The sequence below is a fragment of the Nicotiana tabacum genome, chromosome 19, assembly GCF_000715075.1.
Source record: "Nicotiana tabacum cultivar K326 chromosome 19, ASM71507v2, whole genome shotgun sequence".
NCBI lineage: Eukaryota > Viridiplantae > Streptophyta > Magnoliopsida > Solanales > Solanaceae > Nicotiana > Nicotiana tabacum.
Window position 1 is genome coordinate 85,251,471 of NC_134098.1, and position 24,655 is coordinate 85,276,125.

Here is a 24,655-nt window from a genome sequence, read left to right on the forward strand (position 1 = left end):
TAGAGGAAGCACACAGTTCCCAATATTCTATTCATCCAGGTGCTACGAAGATGTATCGTGATTTGAGGCAGCATTACTGGTGGAGACAAATGAAAAAGGACATAGTTGAGTATGTAGCTAGGTGTCTAAATTGCCAGCAAGTTAAATATGAGCACCAGAGGCCAGGCAGCCTACTCCCGTAGATAACTATACCAAAATGGAAATGGGAACGCATCACTATAGACTTTGTAGTTGGGTTGCCGCGGACCTTGAGGAAGTTTGATGTAGTTTGGGTCATTGTTGACAGGTTGACCAAGTCGGCACATTTTATTCCTGTTGTGACTACGTATACTTCAAAGAGGTTGGTCCAGATTTATATTCAGGAGATAGTTCGGTTGCACGGCGTGCCAATTTCCATCATATCAGATAGATGCCCTTAGTTTACTTCACATTTTTGGAGAGCAGTACAGAGTGAGTTGGGGACCCGTATAGGGCTCAGCACAGCCTTTCATCCGTAGACCAACGGGCAGTCAGAGCGGACAATTCAGATTTTGGAGGATATGCTCAGGGCATGTGTGATTGACTTTGGAGGTCAGTGGGATCGTTTCCTGTCTTTGGCCGAGTTTGCTTATAATAACAGTTATCAATCCAGCATCGAGATGGCTCCATTTGAGGCTTTATATGGCCGTCGATGCCGTTCACCTATCGGATGGTTTGAGCCCGGTGAGGCTAAGTTATATGGTACTGATTTGGTAAAGTATGCCTTGGAAAAGGTAAAGTTGATTCAGGAGTGACTTCGTACAGCACAGTCTAGACATAAGAGTTACGCAGATCAGAAAGTGCATGATTTATCATTTATGGTAGGTGAAAAAGTTTTCTTGAAGGTTTCGCCGATAAATGGAATTAGAGATTCGGGAAGAAGGGCAAGTTGAGCCCAAGGTTTATAGGCCTATTTGAGGTTTTGAAACGAGTTGGGGAAGTTGCTTATGAGCTTGCAATGCCTCATCCGGTTTTCTGTGTATCTATGCTCCGGAAGTATCATACTGGCATGTCACATGTGTTGGACTTTAGCACAGTTCACCTAAATAATAGTTTGGGCTATGAAGAAGAACCAGTTGCCATTGTTGATAAACAGGTTCGCCAGTTAAGGTCCAAGAGGATTTCTACAATAAAAGTCCAGTGGAGGGGCCAACCAGTCGAGGAAGTGACTTGGGAGGACGAGGAAGACATGCAGAGCAGATCTCTACACTTATTCAGCACTCCGAGTGCAATTCTAAACCCGTTCGAGGACGAACGTTTGTTTAAGAGGTGGAGAATGTAATGACCCAACCGGTCATTTTAACTTTTAGAACCTTGTTCCCTAAAATAAAACTTCACATATATGCTTTTAATGATTTATGACTTGCGGGGATGGTTGGTTCGGGATTTGGAAGTGTTTGGGTTGAAATCGGAACACTTGGTTCCTTAAGTTGCCTTTAAGAGGCCAAGTTTGACTTCGGTCAACATTTTGAGAAAACAGCCCCTGAATAGAATTTTGACGATTCCAACAGTTTCGTATGGTGATTTTGGACTTAGGAGCGTGTTCGGAATTTTATTTGGAAGTCCGTAGTTAAATTAGGCTTGAAATGGCTAAAATAGGAATTTAAGTTTGGAAGTTTGATCGGGGAGTTGACTTTTTGATATCGGGGTTGGAATCCAGTTTCGAAAGTTTACATAGCTCAGTTATGTCATTTATGACTTGTGTATAAAATTTGAGGTCAATCAGACTTGAATTGATAGGTTTCGGTACATAATGTAGAAGTTGGAAATCTTGAGTTTCATTAAGCTTGAATTGGGGGATGATTCGTGGTTTTAGCATTGTTTGGTGTGATTTGAAGGTTCAACTAAGTTCATATTATGTTTTGGAACTTGTTGGTATAATTGGTTGAGGTCCCGAGGGGCTCGGGTGAGTTTCGGACGATTAACGGATCACTTTTGGCCTTTGGAACACTGCTGATAACTGCTGGTATTTTCTTCTGGTATCCTTATACGCGATCGCGTAAGTTGGTCTGCGATCACGTAGAGTAATTTAGGCAGAGGTGGATTTGTTCTACGCGATCGCGTGAATGGCGTTGCGATCGCGTAGGGTTAATTTGGGCAGCTGGGAATTTGTTCATTGCGATCGCGTGGACACGTCCGCGTAGGATTGGCTAGTGTGTGTATCGCGATCGCGTGTCATTGTTTGCGATCGCATAGGGGAATTTTGAGAGGAAGCTGGGCCACGCATTTGTGCTACGCGATCGCGTAGGATTGGCCAGTGTGTGTATCGCGATCACGTGTCATTGTTTGCGATCGCATAGGGGAAATTTGAGAGGAAGCTGGGCCACGCGTTTATGCTACGCGATCGCGTGAAGATGGATGTGATCGCGTAGAGTCAGAACCTTGTGCATCACGATCGCGTGGGACTTGATGCGATCGCGTAGGGTTAATGTTTGGGCAGAAAAATTTGTGCTACATGATCGCGTGAGGAAGTTCGCGATCGCGTAGAAGAAATCACTGGGCAGAGAGTTTAAGTTCTGAAAATGGGACATTTTTAACGATTTGGAACTTAGATTTAGGCGATTTTTGGGAAATTTTCAGAGAAAACAACGGGGTAAGTGTTCTTAACTCAATATTGGTTAAATTACCCGAATCTATCACTATTTTTACCATTTAATTGGTGAATTGAGTTGAAAAAGTTTGAAAACCCTCTTGGATAGATTTGAGGATTTGAGGGCCGAATTGTTATCGGAATTTAGTGATTTTGGTATAAGTAGACTCGTGGTTGAGTGGGTGTTCATATTTCATAACTTTCGCCGGATTCCGAGACGTGGGTCCCACAGACAAATTTTTAATTAATTTCGGAATTTTTATTGAAAATATAGTATTTTCTTATAGAATTGATTCCTATAATTTTTAGTGATTGTATCGAATTATTTTGGCTAGATTCGAGCCAGACAGAGTTGGATAATCGTGGAAAAGGTCTTCTAGTGGATTAAATTGGAGGAAGACGAGGCAAGTCTCTTGTCTAATTTTGTGAGGGGAAAATTACCTCATAGGTAATTAAAAATTAAATAAGTTTTGCTAATTGTGGGGGCTACGTACGCGCGAGGTGACGAGAGTCTGTGCGTAGCTACTATTAATGCTAAAGTCCGGGTAGTTTAGGACTCGAAACATGAATTACTTGTGTAAATTGTATTCTTTGTTTAATTAATATTATTTGGTATATATATAATATACTCTCATTCCGGAGGTACATATAAAAATGTCCTCCTTTCTTGTGGAGCAGGCCGAACGCCTCGGCAAGATAGATGCATCTATGGATCGTGTCGCACGTCCATCGGCAGTGTACACGACACTCTGGATCGGGTCGTACGTCCTGGGCAGAAATCGTTCTTAATAATAATAATCACACAATACCTTAATAGCTTATTTCAACTTGCGAAGCTAATTGATAAATTGGAGAATCCTTGTAATTTAATGAATTATTATGCCTGCTTGTTGAGGATTTAATTGTTATTCCTATAAATGAGATTAATTGATAAATTGGAAATTATTTGAATTGAAGAAATTTAATTAATATATTGAGAATTGTTGCATTTGAAGGAATTTGATTATTTCTGCTGGTTAAATAAATTATTGTAAATTATGTGAATCATGCTGATTTAGATATTTTTATTTTATTTTTATTATTATTGACCCATAGTGAGTATCAAAGTCGGCATCTCGTCTCTACCACTTCGAGATTAGGCTTGATACTTATTGGGTACACGTTGTTTACGTACTCATACTACATTTGCTGCACTTTTTGTGCAGGACCTGAGGCAAGTACTGGTGGGGGACATGTCGTCTTATACCCACGTTATCCAGGGGCATAGTGGTGAGCTGCCTTTTTGAGCCGTTCTACAGCTACTAGTGTCTCTCCTTGTATTTTTCATTGTGTCTATTTTTATTTCAGACAGTATTTGAGATTTTGTATAATCTACTGGATGCTCGTACACTTGTGACACCAGGTCTTGGAACACACATTGGTAGAATTTGGTATTTATATTTTTCTTGGATTTAAATTTTGTCGAAATATGTTTAATTTATTAGTTGGCTTGCCTAGCTATAGTGTTGGGCGCCATCACGACCTATAGGTGGAACTGGGTCGTGACAATAATGATATCCTGACATGAAGCACATTATATGTTCACTCATCACCACATCTCTGGTCTTAAAAGTTGTTCATAATTAATTTCAGTATCATCAATTAATCTCATATTAACCACCACCTCATTTCGAATTTTCACAATACTGACAACAGAATGTGAGGCATGAAGACCTCATGATTACTTACTCGGATTACTGAGTCACATTTAACGCCACCTGGGCACTAATCTCATAGGCTAAAACTCAATGTTTATAGCACGAAAGTAGCTGAATATGAGCAGAAAATATACAAGAATTATCAAAATAAGCCTAATAGGCATGACTCCCTATTAATATTATTGTACAAATTAAATTTGATAAAGGGAGAATTTTCAACTCATAAATATTTCACCACAAGGACCTCGTCCTTATATAACTTCCATCGCGGCTTGCAGCCCGGTTTAAATATTTTACATCATATAAAAATGCGAGGATCTCGTCCTCAACTCCGAATCACAAGTATTTTGCACATTGTGCTAACTGAAATTTCAATTTTCTTTCTTTCTTCCTTTCAATAAATTTCGTAAACAGTTTTCACAACACATAATGAACCCTCATACCAGTAGGGCATATAATTCATAAAAATTTGAATCAATTATTCCGAAACACATTAAACCCACTATAATGAATAATAAAAAATACTTTTAGACTTATAGCCCTCAATGGTATATAAAAATAAAATGACAGACACGGATTCACATCTTTAAATCTCCCAACAGGGATAAACATATAAGTGGGTCATAAATTTACGAAGCTCACCCATAAGTGGAGCATAATAGTAGGACTCACCTCAATATTCAGAACCGAATCAAATTAAGAAAAAATATCCTTTTATAATAAAATTAGAATCGTACATGTAACGACACCATCTGGTGCATTGGCCTCAGCCAATATCATAGTGATTATATCAACGGGTCGGGCCTCCACCTCTTAGGCTCCCACTACCCGCATGTCCTCCACCTCTAGCTGAGTGTGCACGTGGAGTATCAACTGGAATAGAGCTTGTAGCTGGAGTGTTCTGATGAAATCCACCCCTCCCAATTCTGGGACAATCTCTCATGATATGCCTAGTATCACCACACTCATAACAACCCCTCTGAGGTCGCGGCTGCTCGTACTGAGTCTGTGCCGGATAACTAGAATAATCACTGTAAGAATCTCGTGTCGGTGGTGCACTATAAACTGGAGCACCCCGAGTAATATGATGTGCGGATTGAACTGACCGACTGCTCGAGCCTCCGCTATAATGGGTTCTAACTGAAGAGTAAAATCCACTGAACCCTCCATATTTTTGAAACCTTTTGGCCTCCTTAGACTCCCTTTTCTCACCTAAAACACCCTCAATCTTCCTTGCAATCTCCACTACTTGTTGAAATGGAGCATCAGTTTGCAACTCTCTAGCCATGCATATTTTAATATCATAATCGAGCCCCTCAATGAATCTGCAGACCCGTTCTCTGATTATAGGAACTAACATAGGTGCATGATGAGCTAACTCACTGAACCTGATAGCATATTCTGACACTGTCATAATTCCCTGACGCAACCGTTCAAACTCCGTGCGCCATGCATCTCAGAGAGTCTGGGGAACAAACTCTTTCAAGAACATTTTCAAAAATTGAGTCCAAGTTGGTGGTGTTGCATCGGCTGGTCTACCTTCTTCATAGATTTGCCACCACCGATACGCTGCGCCTGACAGTTGAAATGTAGTAAAGGCAACTCCGCTCACTTTCACAATGCCCATGGTGCAGAGAATACGGTAACAATTTTCCAGAAATCCTTGGGCATCCTCTGTAGTTGTGCCACTTAAAGTTGGTGGATCATATTTCTTAAACCTTTCAAGTCTCTTTTGTTCTTCTTCTGATGCCTCAGGCCTGACCTCAAGCTGAACCGGAATAACAGGTTATACCGGTACTAAACTCGGAACCTGACCAACGTGAACTTGCTGCTCTGGAGTTATGGTAGGAGTCTGAGCTACTCCCCCAATCTGTGAAATATTTGGTGCAATAGAGATCAATCCCGCCTGAGTTAATGTACCAAACATACTCAGGAACTGTGCTAAGGTCTCCTGAAGTCCGGGGGTAACAACAGGTGCTTCTGGTACCTGTCCCCAAACTGGAGCTACTAGTGGCTTCTCGACGGTTGTTCTGATAGGTGCTCTAGTCGCAGCATGTGCCCTTCCTCGGCCTCGGCCCCGGCCTCTTGCAGCCCAAGCACTATGTGCGAATGCCTACTCAGCTAACCCGATAGCACGTGTTCTCACCATATGTGAGAGAATAGAGATACAAAGGCTCAAATTCCAAATTCAACCAATTTCGCACGACAGGAATGAAAGAAGTGGAACTTTCCTAATAATTCTGCAGCCTCTCGAAGATAAGAATAGATGTCTCCATACCGATCCGCAAGACTCTACTAGACTCGTTTGTGACTCGTAGAACCTATGAACCTAGAGCTTTGATACCAACTTGTCACAACCCAAAATCCCACCACAGGAGTCGTGGTGGCACCTAGTCTATAAGACTAGGTAAACCGATTTTCATTACATTTTTGAAGCCATTTCTTTTTTAATTAAATAAGTAATCAAAACTAACAGTAGAACAAATATGAATATACAACCTCCCAAGACTGGTAGTACTGAGTCACGAACTCTAACTGAATACATAGAATGATCACGAGGACCGAATATACAATACTATTTGATTAGAAGTTAACAGTACAATGAAATGAAAAGACTCCAGGGGACTGCGATGACTAGGCAGCTCTACCTTGAATCCTTACGATCCCGCTTTAACTTTGCTCAAGTCCGTTATCTTCAATACCTGGATCTGCACAAAAATGTGCAGAAGTGTAGTATGAGTACGCCACGGTCGGTACCCAGTAAGTATCAAGACTAACCTCAATGGAGTAGAGACGAGGTACAGTCAAGACACTCACTAGTCTAATAACCTGTGCAATATAATATACAAAATATTAGAAAACAAATAACAATAGGGCAACAAGAAACAACCAGTGATATGCACATCAGACAACAAGAATACCATTAATATCGCTCAACAATTAATAAGTACAATTACACCCAATTAAATCAAGTCCTTCAAATAAATGTCTTTTACATATAATTCTTCCAAATAATTCTCTTTCAAATATAATTTTCTCAATTAAATATCTTTCCAATACAATTCTTTCCTATAATACTTTCTAAGTAAAAATCCTTCCAAATAAATATTTTGAATATAATTCTTTCAAATAAAAATTCACCATGTGACACCTCATTTCATAATCATAAAAATATGGGTCTCAGCTCATTTTCATAGTTTTCGTAAACACGGGTCTCAACCCATTTTCATATTTCCACGGTACCTCGTGCCCATAATTAAATCATCATATTTTTCCGGCACCTCGTACCCTCATTTCATATCACAACTGCACGGACAATTTACGTGCCAATTATCATTATCATTTCATCACAGCACCTCGTGCTCATATTTTATATCACAACTGCACAGACAATTCACGTGCCAAATATTCTCATTATTTACTCACGGCACCTCGTGCCCACATTTTATTTTATAATCCGCCTGGCAATAGCCACCGGCTCTCAATTTCAACATAAATCAGATTGTTATCAATTTACCAACAACAAAACAAGTTGCACAAGGTATAAAAATAAACACAAGAAAATCACAACATCATATGAAAATTATCAACACCACAACCCCACATCATCACATATCATCCCTGACAATAGCCACCCTTATCGCTCCTATTGCCACCCTTATCACTCCTATAGCCACCCTTATCGCTCCGCCCAGATAATATCAATAGCCACCCTTATCGCTCCCATTTCCACCCTTATCGCTCCTATAGCCACCCTTATCGCTCCCATTTCCACCCTTATCGTTCCTAACACAACAACAGTGAAATGCCACCATTATACCCACATAATATCAACGGTGAAATACCACCCTTGTCTCCCCAAAATAATAACTCACACAACACAACAATTTATACGGGAAATGAACATGACAATATAATAAAATCAATTCATATCACATTTGCCCAATGGCCACAACCAAATCCCAAAGATATAACAAAATCAATTAATTTCACAACAGATAGCCCAAGGCTCTACACAATGTATATAACACCCAAAAACAATCAATAGAGATAGAAAAATAATCAACAAAAGGCACACCTTCATTAATCCAAATTTAGATAATTATATTAACACCTCCACTTAAGTTCATTTAATTAATTATTTGCAGAGAAAGCCTATTAGATTTCTTTCTACCCAACTCATTCATGAATAAAGAGAATATATGGTTTCATTAATCAAACAATAAAGTAGTCATGTCTGCAATTACCAATTCCTTACCATAAGTTTCATCATTTTTAAAGTCTCAAATGGACAATTAATACAACCATATAATGAAATTAAATCCCACGAATATCAAACTCACGGAATTTACATAAATATACAGGTAACATGCACATCAAATCGTCATATAAAAACAAATTCAACAAATGCAAATTGAAGCATGGCAAACAGATGCCTAAATGAATGCCAACAATTATCCAATTTACTACACAATATGCTCAAGACTCTAACTCAATAAAATTTGCATATATAAGCCTGAGTACGTACTCGTCACCTCGTGTACACGGCTTTTCACATTTCACAAATGGCACATAAGACTCGATGCCTAAGGGGTAATTCCCCCGCTCGAGGTTAGGCAAGACACTTAACTTTTTGAAGTTATGCCGATATTCCAAAATCGCCTTCTTGCTTGAATTGACATACGGACAGCTCAAATCTATCCAAATTAATTGTACAGCTTCATTAAAATTCATCGGAAATAATTCCGGATAATAATATGTCGACTTGAAAATTTATTTCAAAAGGTCAACAAAAGTCAACGTGGGACCCGCCTCTCGGAACCCGACATAATTTTTATGAAATATGAACACCCATTCCGATACGAGTTCAACCATACCAATTTTATCGAATTCCAATAACAACTCGACCTCCAAATCTTAAATTTTTGTTTTTATAAGATTTTACAAAAATCTTGATTTTCCTCTATTAAATATGAATTAAATGATGGATTCAAAGACATAATCATGGAAATTAATCAAAACTGGATAATAATCACTTACCCCAAACACCCATGCAAGAATCTCTCCAAAAATTGCCTTCTACCGAGCTCCAAATTTGATTTTGAGTTATGAACTCAAACCCCCGTTTTGGGATTTTTAATTTTGCCCAGATAGGCCTTCTTCGCGTTCGCGACCATTACTTCGCGTTCGTGAAGGCCAAAATCCAACCGCCTCGAATCCTTCATCGCATTCGCGACCTCTTCATCGCGTTTGCGATGACCAGCTGACCAGCTCCTTCGCGTTCGGCCAAATGACCTCAGGCCCCACTCTTCCTTTCTTCTTCGCGTTCGCGTTGCCTTGGCCGCGTTCACGAAGGCTTGCCCAGCTCCTTCTTGGCGTTCACATCCCCATGCTTCACGTTCGTGAAGGCCAAACCAATAGCCCCTCAAATTCCTCTTCGTGAACGCAGGACTCCCTTTGTGTTCGCGAAGAAGGAAACCAGACTTCAACAACAGCAGTCCAAACAACTCCAATTTGGTTCGAAATCACCCCGAAACACACCCGAGCCCCTCGGGACCCCGTCCAATCATACCAACCTGTCCCATAACATAACACGGACCTGCTTGAAGCCTCAAATCATATTGCACAACATCGAAATCATGAATCGCACCCTAATTCAAACTTAGTAAACTTTGAAACTTCAACTTCTACCATCGATGCCGAAACCTATCAAATCACGTCCGATTGACCTCATATTTTGCACACAAGTCACATTTGACATTACGGACCTACTCCAACTTCTGGAATTGGATTCCTATCCCGATATCAAAAGGTCCACTCCCGGTCAAACTTCTCAAAAACCTTCAAATTTCTAACTTTAAGCTTAATTCCACTACAGACCTCAAAATAATCTTTCGAACACGCTTCTAAGTCTAAAATCATCATACGGAGCTAACGGAACCGACGGAACTCCATTCCGGAGTCGTCTTCACACAGTTCTGACTACGGTCAAAATCCTAAGATTTAAGCTTCCTTTTTAGGGACCAAGTGTCCCAAATCACTCTTAATCATCCGGTAACTGAATTCAACCACGCATGCAAGTCAATACGCGTAATACGAAGCTGCTCCGGGCCTTATGCCGCCGAACGAGACTTAAATTCTTAAAACGACAAGTCGGATCGTTACAATGTGCCATCCCACTTTTGACGAAGATTTAAGACTCGACCGTAGTTCTTGCACTTTACTTTGTGAACTTCTTCATTTTCTTCTACCACCTCAAAGTGTTCTCAAACATATGAGCGCACTCTAGTATCACGGGGCATGATTTAACTTGAATTGAGAATTTGAGTTTGAGAAATGAGAGATGAGTGAAGAAATGAAGAAGAGGGGGTGTATTTATAGTTTTTCAAAGGGCTAAATTAGTAATTACTAAAAGTGTTATTTTTTAAAACAGTTGCCCAAACAAGGGCTATTCTTGCAAAATATCCGTTGGGCAACGGTCAAATAATTTTTTTTTTTTTAAAAAAATCAGAAAATCACTGTTGAACCGGGTCGGGCCGGTTAACCGGTTCAACAGTGATTTTCCTTGACCGGGTTTGACCAGTTTGGTTAACCGGTAATGAAAATGTAAACGTCCCAACCCCCTAATCCCTCTAACCCAGCCCACCCGACCCCCTAACCACCGAGTCGGGTCGGGTCGGTCCGGGTTACTATCGGTCTAGGCCGGTCAGGAAACGGGTCAACCCGACCCGTTAAACACCCATACATAACTCTTCTAGCATGTCCTTGATTTATATTTGTCCACAAATAATTTTAATTATTGTAAACAATATCATTTGTTATTAATAAATGTATAATTTAGAGGTAACTATTATTCATAAGGTAACTTTAGTCCAAAAGAAGAAAGAAAATCTTAAAATGAAACACAAATTAATAATGCATTCATAAGAATCCCATACACAATAACAAAAACATGAAAGTCCCGAAATTGATATAACAATAAAATAAAAATAACATCCGGATATATTATTAGTATTTTACTTGTATAATTATTCATTATCTGATAACCATTGATTGGAATAATTTAGATTTTTGCCGCCAAGCCGTGTAAGGCTCTTTAAAGAAGAAAACGAGATCTGCCACACTGCACATTCTCTAACTTTACAAAAGATAAAAGAAAATATCAAGCACAAAACTTTCAAGTTTTTTACATTCTCCAACAAAAGCTATGGACTCCACACCTTTTACGGTCTCAATTCTTGCCCATTGACAATATACAATATTATACGGGAATCGCATTCACAAGGCTACGAGAAATATAATATGTCAATAATGAACTCAAGGTACTTAAACAAAAGATATAACCATATATAATCCTTCGTTGAATAAATCATCTGATATTTAATTTAGATATGTTTGAGTAAAAAATAAAAGAGGTGAAGAAATGCATGAAGTACTCACTGTTGACTACTCCATGAGCAAATAAAACAGTGGAACTACATTTTTGGTTTAGTTTCTTGAGAATTTACATGAGAGCCAAAGTTATTCACCTTTTTATAGTTGCAAAAAAAAAAAAAGGAAAATACATTTAAATCTGATGGAAGCCGAAGCCTTCTTATAGCGGTAGGTATTTAAACCTTCTTGTAACGGTAAGCATTAATTCCATACAAATTAGCAAAAATATTACTAAGCATTTGTCTTAGAAACTATAGGGAAAAGTCGCATATGTTAGGAACACATCCATTAGAATTTAGAAATGGCGGTAAAATTTATTTTTCCTTATTTATCATGTAGCTACAATCAAGGGAAAAGACGCAAGTTTGTTAGTGTTTTTTTTTTGTTTTTTTTTTTGTTTTGTATTTTCTTTAAGTAAGGTAAAGGGAAATATTGCAAAAAAAAAAAAGGAGAAAAGAGATAAATCTAATTGCTGGTCATTGGGAATGCCACATCAGCTTTTTATGTCCCTCCTTTTTATTTAAAAACTAATAAATTACCAGCGTGAAATAAAACTAAATTACTGCAATTTAAAAAAATTCTTTATGGTTTTAGTTCCATTAGTTGAATAAATTATAGGACATATTTATGTTTTCCGATTGCTCCAACACACTTCGTATAACCAGTTTCATAAAAAATAAATTGAAGGCAAAAGAAAAAGTGATATTACTACCACAACGATATTACTGGTAAAAAGAGGGTTGAACATGGGGTTGTTCTTATTTTATCGGAGGAGTTAATAACTTTACATATACAAAACAACCACATAGTAACAAATAATTTTTTTAGAAGTAACAAAAATGATAAAATTTCGTCGTTTTTCATCCTTATTAAAATCATGTTGTCATTAATTTTATTCCGACAATTATGAAGCTTTATTTCTTTCCGTACATTAATTAATGTCTAAATTAACGATCATAGAAATTTTTATATCCACCATATATCATTATACTTCTCCATTGAAGCACCATCAATAATTTATCTCTTTCTTCTCCATTACTAAAAGAAGAAAGGAAAGATTTACTCACTATAATCACTCTTTACATGTGTGTGATGTGATTCATATATAATTGAGGATATGAAGATAATCCCATAATAAAGGATATATGAACACAATCCCAATGTTAATCACACTTCACTCAAAATGTCTACATTCCAAGTAATGGTTAGGTAAAATATTATTTTTGTTTTTAATTTTTTTATGGATTCACACAAACAACTTTTTTTAGACACGTAAATGTTTTACCTTCTCGCTCATTTTAATCATTTTTATACTTTTAAGTATTATAAAAAAAAAAATAGTATCAAGTGTAGATATGTTTTATTTTATCCTCGATTAGAAATTATAAACTTAACTAAATAATTTTATTAGCTTTTTAGGTCTTACAATCTGTATAGGTTTCTAAATTTTTGTCATTTCTTTGATTTTCTGGAAATGGAAAGAAGAGAAAATACTTTTTGAAAAAGTTCATTTTTCTTATTTTTATAATAGGTGGTTTTCTTGGATTTATTTTATATTTAAATTTAATAATAACTTCAATGGATAGTCATAAATTCATAATAATATATCTTGCATGATTCAAATGATAATCTAAAACTCAGCATCAAGATACGAGTTAGCACATGAGTTCCATCGAAAAAGATCTTAACAAATAAAAATGTCATTAATTTTAAGAGAAGTGAAGATTTCAATAAACGTGATCAATTGAGAAATGTAAAATTTACATCCGACCAACATCCACTCATATGAAATAGGGCCTTTCTACATCAAAGCTACAACGTCAAGGATCTCTCTGTCCTAGCGCCCAAATTTCATGCTCGTCTTTTAAACCTGAAAATAACCAAGAATTTTCAAGATATGTTTGTAAAATCTGTGCAACAACGATTGCTACATAAAAAATTCCAAAAAGTACTCACTTCTTCAATTCCTACTACTTGAAAAAACATTATAGGCCGAGTTCAAGGTATTACCATGGCTTTCGCTAATATTTTAGGGAATTTTTTTTTTTATATTAGATGGAGAGATATGAAATATGAAGAAAATAAGATGTCAAATGAGAATATGCAAACAATGATGTAGGTCGTGACCCTTATATCTCCTTTAGAAGTTATTTTTCCAGAATGATGAAATTCAAATGCCGCGATCCATTCATATGGGATAAGTGAGTAAAGGAAAAACAAAAATACACATGTATGAACGAAGGAAGGAAAACATTACTTTTAAAAAGAGATGATGCATCCACTCCATAGAGATGGACAAAAGCTTTGAAGATGACAAATGGTTAGTAAAGCTCAATCTGAAAAACATTTTCAGTTGCCTTTTCAACATACATGATGTAAAAATTCCTTACCATTGTGATGAGACATTAGATTCTATATATAATTGCCACAAGTCCTTTAAAATTTTGTCGTTGGGTTTTCTTATTTAAGAAAACGGTTGTTTATTACTGATAATGATTTTTGAAATTCTTTTAAAAAAGACATGACTTTTGGACTCCTATATAATTATTAAATTATTATTACAATAAAAAGAATGAGTTGTAGAAATATAAAAAAATGGAGAAAAAAGATAATTTAAAATTCTTGTTTAGGAGATTGCCACGTCACCGGGCCAAAGTTCCTCTGTTGTAGATATATAGATAATTGTAAGATTAGCTCTTACCTGAACCACCTTGTATGGAAAAAGGAAATAAAATGGACTATATTACCCTTTTGAGGTTTGACCAAAGTTTGACTCCTCTATTCTCTCACTGAGTCACTGACTCACTTCTGTCTTTTCTCCCAAAACAACCAAAAAATCTCTGCTAAATTTTGGCAGAGAGAAAGAAAGAAGCTCATTTAGATTCTCATCTGGCATACTTGTGACGGACTTCAGGCACAATTTAAATGCAAAGTACACCTTTTTTACCAAGTTGGGGGTTTAGTCATAAGAATTATAAAATTTCAAAAATAAATTTTCAAGTGAAAATTAAAAACTTTATAAATAAATACTAATTTTAAAAAAATATAAAAAAAAATTGAAAAAAAAAAAAAAATTTCTTATGTCTAAACAAACTCTAAATATGTTGATATCATAAAAAAGTATTTACATAATTAAATTATTAAATAGGAATATTAATTAATAACCTATCTGCTGCTATAAAAGATTAGATTATTTTGATAGTACAATTCTTTTTTACACTGTCCTTTTATATTTTTTTTATATCCTTTTACCAAACACAAGAATACCCTCATCACTCTTCCCTTACCTCGAGCCCCTACTATCTCTTCTTAACACCTTTTGATTCTCTCTCTCCCTCAGAACTACTATTATCTACTCCAGCATTTTTACTCTAGAAAAAGAGGAATTAAAAAAAGAAAAGAAAAACATCCTCTTTTCACTGACAAAGGTTCTTTCATTCTCTCTCTTTCTTGTTTTGAGTTTTGGGTGAAAAAACTTTGCTCTATTTGCAAAGGAAAAATGGCTATCGCTCAGGCTAAGGCCAAGTGGGTACTTCTTCTCTTGCTTTTCCCAATACTTGCTTTTTTCCCTGAAAACCTCTTTTTATGTTTCAATGGGTTGTTCTAAACCATCCTTAAAAGGGACATTTTTCAACTACCTGTTTATCTACAGTAGAATCTCTGTTCCAAGACTAACAAAAAAGAAACATACTTTCCCAAAACCCCATTTCCTTTTTCAGCCCACATCCCTCCAAGAAATAACCTTTTTTGCTTCTTTTTTTCTCAAGAATCTCCTAATTCTTGGTATCTTTTTTAACAAAGCTGTAAACTTTCAGCAAGCCTGAGGAGTTTTGGGGGGAAATGGGGTGTGTTGCATCCAAGTTAGAACAAGAAGAAGAGGTAGTTTCCATTTGCAAAGAGAGAAAACACCAGCTGAAATTAGCTGTTGAGAGAAGGTACACTTTAGCTGATGCACATTACAAATACTGTCAAGCATTGTATGGAGTTTCAGCAGCACTTAAGCTCTTTGTTGCTCGCCATTCTACTCCAACTTCTCCATATCTCATAACATTCCCACCACCTTGTCCCTCTTCTCCTCCAAAAGAAAAAGTGGTTTCAAACCCTCTGTTTCTTCAGCAAACACCTTCTGAACCAACACAAGAATCCATTTGTTGTGGGGCAACACGCAAATCTACTACAACCCCATCAGATTCTTCTGAGGAAGAAGAGAGAGTAGAGAAAGTTGAGACACAACAACAGCAGCAGCAGCAACAGCAGCCAGGTTATGGCTATTTTTACATGGAAATGCCTCAAATGGTACAATCACCACCAACAGATTTTGGTTGGGATTTTTTCAACCCTTTTAATAGTGTAAGGCCAGAAATAATTAGTGGGTATCATAGGATTTCTGAGGAGGATATAAGGGCAGTAAGGGAACAAGAAGGTATTCCAGATTTAGAGGAAGAGGAGGAAGAGGAAGGGAATGGAAAGAAGGAAGAGAATAAGGTAGTAGCTACTGCAGAAAAGGAAAATGTGGAGCATAGGGAAAATGGGAGTGAAGTTGTACAGTCAGTGCATACTGCTAATGTAAACCAAGAGGACCGAAATAAAGGTTTGACAGTTGTGGATAATCCATTACAGGGGAGGGAATTACTTGAAGCATTGACTGACATTGAAGACCATTTTGTTAAGGCATATGATTCTGGAAAGGAAGTATCAAGAATGCTGGAGGCAAATTGGGTACATTCACAGCCCAATTTGGGGGAACCCAAAGGTAGTTCTTTTTGGATACTAGTATGAAATAAGTTACTTTAATTTTGAGTGAGTGAATTGCATTGTGAACTACTTGACTATAGACTAACTTTTTCTTGAAATCTCTTGTTTTGCTTTAAGTTTATGTTCCTCTGGACTTGTTTTGGCTCCACCACTATTTCCTGTTAAGGAGATATGTTGCAGTTGGACTTAGCTGATAATCTCTGCTTTGGTTTTATCTTCCTATTTGGATCACTACTATTTCCTGTTAAGAAGGATATGTTGCAGTAATGCAGTGATAATCTTTTTGTGTCAAAAGAAAAGTAAATATCCATGTGCTGAAACTCTTACATCATAATCTTAGTTCTTGTAATGATTATGTTCCTCTCAAGGTAGTCATATCGAAGTTTCCGAAGATTATCCATCCCGTGGTCCCATTTCCCAAATCAATTACTATCTAACTTTACACATTAGTTCCTCATCATTTTTATTTATTAAGTAATCATCTTAACCTTTCTGGAGTATAAATGATGCCCGTCAATTGTGATCTCAAATATTCTATGAATAATACATGGGCCATATTGATTAAAAACTAGCCGGTGAATAAGGATAAGAGATAGCTCTATTGGTGAGAGTTCAATTACCAAACTAATCAATTATACCTAACTCTGAAGTAAGCTTGAGATTTTCAGGTACTATATTCAATTTCAAGGGCCTCAATTTTATTATTTTCTGAATTTGTTCAATTATCTCATGTATGCAGACAACTCAACGAAAATGATCCCTGCCATTACTTGGAAGTCACCTTCATCTCGGTCGTCATCATGCAAGAGTCTTGTAGCTTCTAGTTCCAAAAGCTCATCAACATGGACAGAATTCAAGAATGATCTATTTGATGAGTATGGTGGAATGGGCTCTGGGAGCCATTCGTTGACGCTAGGACGGTTATATGCTTGGGAGAAGAAGCTATATGAGGAGGTTAAGGTACATTCATATTGGCCAAACTTACTCTCTTTTTGAATCCTTAAAGCTTCATGTGTTCACTACGAGAAGATACGTCGCGTGCATTAGTTAAGCCTGAAAACAAGTAATACTGGTATGTGCTACCAATATGTTTTTACTACTTCTGGTATTAGACTGATATGAATCCTATACTTTGGAAACTTAAGCTTGGTGCAAGTTCTCATGCAAGAAAATTTCTCCTTATCAGTCTCATGTGAGTTGTGACCCCCTCTTTTGTACGATAGCGACAATCACAGTGATTGGCCCTGGACTTGGGAAGTCACTGGTGCCAAGATGGTCCTTTAATAGTACAGAAGTAGTTCTACTTTGAATGTTATTGAAGAATATTAAGTAGCGGTAGGACGAATGCCTTGGACTTTCTAAGGACTTCCAATGATATCTACCTAATTGGGCTGCTATTAGGGGGATACTACACATGGTTAAATGAATACTTCAATTTCGTGCCACACCTTTACTGCTAGAAATGCCAAATCCACAAAATTAAGTTGTCAAGTCCTGTCGTTATTTCTCTCTTTTCATTTGGCACAGTTCCTTACATCTAGACTTACCCTCAGGCTGGAGATAGTACTTGGAAATTATATGAGAAGAAGTGCAATCAACTAAGAAATCATGATTCAAGAGGAGATGAAGGACGGACAACGGACAAAACCAGAGCAGCAGTAAAAGAACTCTATAGCAGGATCCTAGTTGCAATTCGAAGTGCTGAGACCATATCAACAAGAATTGAGAAATTACGAGATGAAGAACTGCAGCCTCAAATCATTGAACTGCTTCAAGGGTAAGTAGGTTTTACCTGGCTAGCAAAATATCATTTAATCCAAGATCTGCATTTACCGACTTTTTGACCCTTTCTTTCTATTTGGTACAGTATGATGAGAACCTGGAAGATCATGCTGGAATCTCATGAGATCCAGAACAAGATTATATTCGACGTGAAAAGCTTCACCTGTCCTACATATGGGAAGTTCTGCAATGACTCTCACCGGCTTGCCACACTCCAGCTTGATGTTGAGCTTCAAAATTGGCGCACACGCTTCCAAGATTACATTGCTGCCCAGAAGGCTTACGTGGAGGCACTCCATGGATGGCTGTCCAAGTTTACAATCCCTGAAGTTGAATTCTACTCCAAAAGGAGGAGTTCAATTCCACAGTGTCGAGCTAATGGTCCTCCACTTCTCATGATTTGTCATGATTGGTTGTCTGCCATGAACAAGTTGCCAGATAGAGCAGTTTCTGTTGCCCTAAAGGGTTGCGGAAAGGATGTAAGAGCTTTGTGGGTTCAGCAGGGAGAGGAACAGCAACAAAAGCTAAAAGTTGACAGCATGTCCAAAGAATTAGACAGGAAAACATTGGCATTCCAAAAGGTAGAGAACAAGCTTTATGAGTTCAAGCTCACAGACCGAAGCTCGGAGCTCGAAGTTGATCATAGAGCTGAGTATTTGAAGGAGAGGAAAGACTTGCTGGACAACTTCAGGAAAAGGGTTGATCTAGAGAAGGAAGAACACCAAAAATGCATGCAAGAAACTCAGAGGATCACTCTGAACGGCTTTCAGACTGGGTTTTGCAGAGTTTTTGAGTCTATAGCAGAATTTTCCAGCGCAGCACTAAAAATGTATAATGAACTACCAAGCAGCGGTGAGAAAGCTGAGAAAGTCGGTAACCCACCATCCATAGAGAGCTCCCAAGCTGGTGAAGATGTCAAAAGATGACTTGGGCTGGTTGTAATTTCCTTATTTATATGCATAGATTGGACTGTTAGTTTGTATATTATTGTGGCATCAAAGCAGCTCGCTGAGATGTAGCAACTTGTATGGTTGAGTTTCTTGAAGGTCAAAGGCAACAATTTGTTGGACAGTTTTTAATATCCCTTTTCTTATATCTTAAGTGGCCACAGTCCCAATAAAGTCAAAGCTCCAAAAAAAAATGGCCACGGACTAGAGATACAAGCGTGTTCTCTTGGTTGTTCAGTCAAAGCTGCACTTCTCATCAAACACATTAACTGTGGTTTTTGGCTCAAAGGTAATAATTGCCAGAGGCATGCAATGAAGTAAGTTCAACAGCAAGAGAAAGAAATGGTATTACTCTGCATTATAAACAAATGATCGGCCCAAGCAACAAGTTCGTAGAACCTAGTCACAGGTTCAAATACTGCATTATTATGTGCATGAAATGAGTGCCGAAAGTGACTTGGCCCCTGCGTTATACCTAACCTTTTAAACAGTGTTAAATCTTAACAAAACAAATGAAAGCATACTCTAAATGGCGTACTTTGCAAAGGAGCTAACACTGCAGGAGTCCCTGCTCAGAGGTGGAGCCAAGATTTTGAGCTTCTGAGTTCGGGATCCTAATCCTTTTAAGTTACTGGGTTCTAAATTAATATTTTTTACATGTTTAATGAACTTTTAAGATAAATACATGATTTGAACCAAAACTACTGGCTGGGTTCGGCCGAACCCGTAGGCGACATTGTGGCTATGCCTCTGTCCCTGCCTATTATCATCTATGAATCCTTCTGTAATAAAATAATCAGAATTTGTCTAACCCCAATTAACACATAGAAAGCCACAAACTTTTATCAGATCAGGCAGGGGGGGGGGGGGTTTACAATATCGTTGATAAAAGAAGCGAAGCTGAGAATCTACACTAGCTTTTATAAAACAAATATCAGAACTTCCAGAGTTTTAAGTACATTCTTTTTGTACATTTGACAAATTACTGGTCCTAGATAAGAAAGAACCTGAGTAGGCAACAAATGGCCATAGACCTTGCAGTAGCAGTTTCATACAAGCCTTTCTGTTACCTTATCTCAGATACAACGAGACCATAAATTGCGAGAAAAGTATAAATTCACTCACAACCGTAGCAGGAGTGTGTATACCCAGAAATGGGACAATGTCTACTTGCAACCAATTTTCTACTGCTGAACCTACCACTGCACCAGCAACCAGCCCACCAATTGTTATCACGCTTGCTTTCCCTGTTGACAAGTAAAATTCTGTGTCACTTTTCTTTTTCTTTTTTCCAGAAAAAGTTCCCTGTCACTTTTCCCAGAAAGTCAATATCTAGTTCTACTAAAAACAATTGGCAGAAATACAGTTTAGATGAAATAAAGCACTTATCAGAGGCATAATTTAGTACAATTCCATTGGTTATTATTTGCAAAGTCCCAATTCGCATTATCCAGAAGCCAGTATAGCCACACGTATCAACTCCTTCAAAGTTTCATTGGCTCTTATGTGGCTACTATGTCATTGTCAAATCATCACATAGTTTTTTTATTATAGGAAATATTGAAGGAGGTCTTCATCAAAGAGTTAACAGCTTTAATTCACATCAACGGTGGGAGTAGAGAATGTAAATGAACAAACTTAACACATATAAGGGGGCTGTGTGAGGGTTGAAAATAGTAATTGCATCGGAAAGCTCCTCCTTCCTTTATAGTCCTCGTACGTCATGTGCCTCTTTACTAACACTTCCATATATTTCATTCTTTTCTTTTTTTCTTCAGCCCCTAACTAGCTTCAACTAACAGCTTGGCCATTACTCTAGCAATTCACATGCTGATGGTTCTATTTGGACTCTCAAATTTATTAAATTTAATCTAGGAGTGAAACAAAGAAAAGCAAACTATCTTCCTTACCCAACTTGACATTTTTCTTGGTCATGAAGTACAAGGTGGCCCCAAAGCTTGTGGCTAAGATTAGTCCAGGAACATCAGCTCCATATGATACTCCTGAAGGTGTTGAGGCTCCATTAACATATGTTAAGACCATTAAAGCTCCATATACCCCTGCTTGGACACCTAACTCTCGAGCAGCTGGTGCTTCAACTGAAACCGGGGCGTTCTTGACAGTCGTCTGCAGCCACTTTGGCATTGATCCAATCCCGGAAGCATTAGCAGATTTAACATCAGCAAAGCGTACACTACTATCCACAACTTTTCCAGCTCTCCTCTGTGATAAGCTCTGCATGAGAAGCATATCATATGCAGCCTCAACCTGAAAGTTGTTGAAAGGTGCCGCTTTTTATAGTCAGTAAAACATACACATGGAGGAGGAGAAAGGCATATGTAATTTGCACTCAAAGATCTATTCTTTTCCTCCTAGAAATTTTGACTTGATGCTAATTACTTCAAATAACTCCCCTATGTGAGTTTCACATAGCCGGTCCCAATTACACATAAGGAGGTAGGTTGAGGGTCAGGATAATAATAGCCATAATAATATATCATGAATCCTCTAAACATTTAACTTGCTAGAACGCGCAGAATAGATGTCAAGTTCTACATTTATAGCCCATTAGAACTAATTCGAAATTGAGGTATAGTTGATTGATTGATTAATGACCACTTGACATAAGATAACAGCTGAATAGCTGATGGCAATTGCTGCTGAGACGAATATGCTTTTTTAATGTGCATTCGGCCAAAGAGAGTTTAAAACATAGCTGTGGAGTTTCAAATGCAAAAAACAAAATGTAGAACTTCATGGGTCTGGATTCTAGGACAGCTGAATTTAACTTGTGTACATATTTAATGGATTTTCTAACACATATATAGGGTTTGGAACAAAGAGAGTGCTGCCGAACCCATATCTTAAAGCCTACTTCCATCCCTGACAAAAACATAGTCGATCAGCAGGGAAACTACTAATTATCAGAAAAATTACTTAAAATCCATTTAAAACAACAATTCTACAGTAAAATCGAAGAAAATATAAGCAGAGTAAACTCTCATAACCTGCGCAATTGTATCCGCATCATCTTTACAAGAAGAGATAATTGATTTTTTAGCACGAAGAATATCATCGAAGCTCGCACCCTCAGATACACCTAGAAGCTTCAACGCATTCTCTACCGACATCTCGAAAGGAGCTGAATCGTCAGCTCTAGAACCTGCTTGAACGGCGGTGTCCAATTTCCGGCGGTGGGAAGCAAACGCCAACCTCCTCCGCCGGGAACAATCGGAGTTCGGAATTTTCGGCAAATGAGCGGAGGTTGGACGGACGCGGATTGGTGTAGGCCGGACTGAACCGGCCGGGTCACTGCCGATGATGGTGCGGTTGGGCCGGACCGAGAGAGATGTGGCCATTATTTTGTTTTTGGCACAGTGAATATCTGAACGTGTGACTAACCGTGCGTTGAAATAGGAAAAACCAACGGTTGAAGCAACGGAAGTGTTGTCACAGTGTGTGTGTGTGTGGCGTTTCAAGTTAGGCAACTAGTGATGTGTACACAAAAATGACAGCGCTCCGCTTTGTGTGAATTGCTTTTTCTGGTCCACTAAGTTATGATCTTTCCGACTTATATCCATCTAGTTTGAACGATCTCCATTCTAGTACTTGTACCTTTTGGCGTCAAATATTTTTGGATAATTCTTACTTATGAAATTTTTTTATTATAAAAAGAAGTGGTACTTTATATGTAGTTTCACATACGTACAACAACAACAACAACAACCCAGTGATAATCTCATTAGTGGGATATGGGGAGGGTAGAGTGTACGCAGATCTTACCCCTATTTTCGGAAGACCTTCGGCTCAGAGACAAAAGATCTGTAACAACAACAGAAACCAGACAAATAATATCAGCACCGTAAGAGACAACAAATAAGTGGAAGAACAATAATTATGATAATAATAAAAATAGAAAATAAAAATAAAAATAGTGTGATGGAACAATAACCGCTAGCAGACTTAGATAAAACACTGTCAGACTAGCCGGAACAACGAGGAAAAATACTTAGCTACCCCATAACCTACAACCAGAGGCGGATCCTGGATTTATACTTTATGGGTTCAATTTTTAAGGTTTTAGCGTTGAGTCCATTATATTTTTAAAATTATGGGTTCATATCTACTATTTTTATAATTTTAAGAAATTTTTACATATAAATTTTTGCTCCGCATACAAAGTTATGGGTTCAATTGAACCCGTCGCCAACACTCTACATCCGCCTCTGCCTACAACCCTAATGCTCGACCTCCGCATCTCTCTATTCAGGCCATGTCCTCGGAAATCTGAAGTTGAGCCATGTCCTGCCTGATCACTTCGCCCCAATACTTCTTAGGTCGCCCTCTACCTCTTCTCGTACCTGTCAAAGACAATCGTTCACACCTCATAACCGGGGCATCTAGGCTCCTCCTCCGCACGTGCCCGAACCATCTAAGCCTCGTTTCACGTATCTTGACGTCCATGGGAGCCACGCCCACCCTCTCCCGAATATCTTAATTCCTAATCTTATCCAGTCTAGTGTGCCCGCACATCCATCTCAACGTCCTCATTTCGGCTACTTTCATCTTCTGGATATGAAAATTCTTGGCTGGCCAATACTCAGCCCCATACAACATGGCCGGTTTAACCACCGCTCTATAGAACTTACCTTTAAGTTTCAGTGGCACCTTCTTGTCACACAGGACTCCAGACGCTAACCTCCATTTCATCCACCCCACCTCGATCCGGTGCGTGTCATCCCCGTCGATCTCCCCATCTCCCTGGATAATTGACCCTAGATACTTGAAACTCTCTCTCTTAGGGATGACTTGCGAGTCAAGCCTCATCTCCACGTCCGTTTCCCCCTTTTACATAGTTTCACATATGTAAAAAAAAAAAGTATTTAAGAAATTCATGTCAAACTGCACATCGAAGTTTATACACTTTATCTCTCGAATTTCGAAACCTGTCATATTTTTCTAAACATGTTGAGTATTAATTATGATGAACAAGCGATGATTAAGAAGTTAGTTTAATGGAAAACATTACTTCATTATTTAATTTGATAATTAAATGAAATTGAAATATTAAATGCTATGAGAGAGTTGTATATGATGATCTTATCCGGGTAAAGTGCACCAGTAGTTACTTTTAGGAGGATTGTTTTAGTAAATTATAATTAGCAGTTGCAATGTAATTAACACATAATTATGACTTGACAAAAGAGTTGCTAATTTTGAGAAAAATACTTTTGAGAAAAAATATTTTTTAAAATAAGCTGAGAAAAACATGCTATAAAGAAATAGAGAAAAGTGGACCTTGCTTTAGAACCAATGATGTTATATTTGGAAGAAGACTAGAAATGCATCAAAAGAAGAAGTGCAACAGTCGAAGAAGAGCAAAATGACTAAAATTTAAATACGGTGTAAACTATGAGTATATTTTAAATAGT

The 24,655-nt window shown here is 37.8% G+C and overlaps 2 protein-coding genes across 2 annotated transcripts; one reads left to right on the forward strand and one right to left on the reverse strand.

The window, feature by feature from the left end:
• Window positions 1-14,981: 14,981 nt before the first annotated feature.
• On the forward strand, window positions 14,982-19,344 carry LOC107783026 (protein ALTERED PHOSPHATE STARVATION RESPONSE 1). The gene is made up of 4 exons (XM_016603987.2): window positions 14,982-16,492; window positions 17,234-17,454; window positions 18,048-18,271; window positions 18,362-19,344. Exons 1-4 carry the CDS (start codon window positions 15,580-15,582, stop codon window positions 19,200-19,202), a joined length of 2,199 nt encoding a protein of 732 aa, XP_016459473.1. The 5' UTR covers window positions 14,982-15,579; the 3' UTR covers window positions 19,203-19,344.
• Window positions 19,345-20,124: 780 nt separating this feature from the next.
• LOC107783027 (protein CHAPERONE-LIKE PROTEIN OF POR1, chloroplastic-like) lies at window positions 20,125-22,767 on the reverse strand. Its single transcript, XM_016603988.2, has 3 exons — window positions 22,232-22,767; window positions 21,134-21,491; window positions 20,125-20,470 (listed from the first exon to the last, which is right to left on the reverse strand). The coding sequence occupies exons 1-3, from the start codon at window positions 22,580-22,582 to the stop codon at window positions 20,295-20,297; spliced, it is 885 nt and encodes a 294-aa protein (XP_016459474.2). The 5' UTR covers window positions 22,583-22,767; the 3' UTR covers window positions 20,125-20,294.
• Between the last annotated feature and the right edge of the window lie 1,888 nt (window positions 22,768-24,655).

Coding starts and splice junctions, on each gene's coding strand:
- LOC107783026 (XM_016603987.2), top strand. CDS start 15,580: ATGGGGTGTGTTGCATCCAAGTTAGAACAAGAAGAAGAGGTAGTTTCC. Junction 17,455..18,047: donor AGCTATATGAGGAGGTTAAG/GTACATTCATAT, acceptor ACTTACCCTCAG/GCTGGAGATAGTACTTGGAA. Junction 18,272..18,361: donor ATCATTGAACTGCTTCAAGG/GTAAGTAGGTTT, acceptor TATTTGGTACAG/TATGATGAGAACCTGGAAGA.
- LOC107783027 (XM_016603988.2), bottom strand. CDS start 22,582: ATGGCCACATCTCTCTCGGTCCGGCCCAACCGCACCATCATCGGCAGT. Junction 21,492..22,231: donor ATGCGGATACAATTGCGCAG/GTTATGAGAGTT, acceptor AACAACTTTCAG/GTTGAGGCTGCATATGATAT. Junction 20,471..21,133: donor CAAGAAAAATGTCAAGTTGG/GTAAGGAAGATA, acceptor ACTTGTCAACAG/GGAAAGCAAGCGTGATAACA.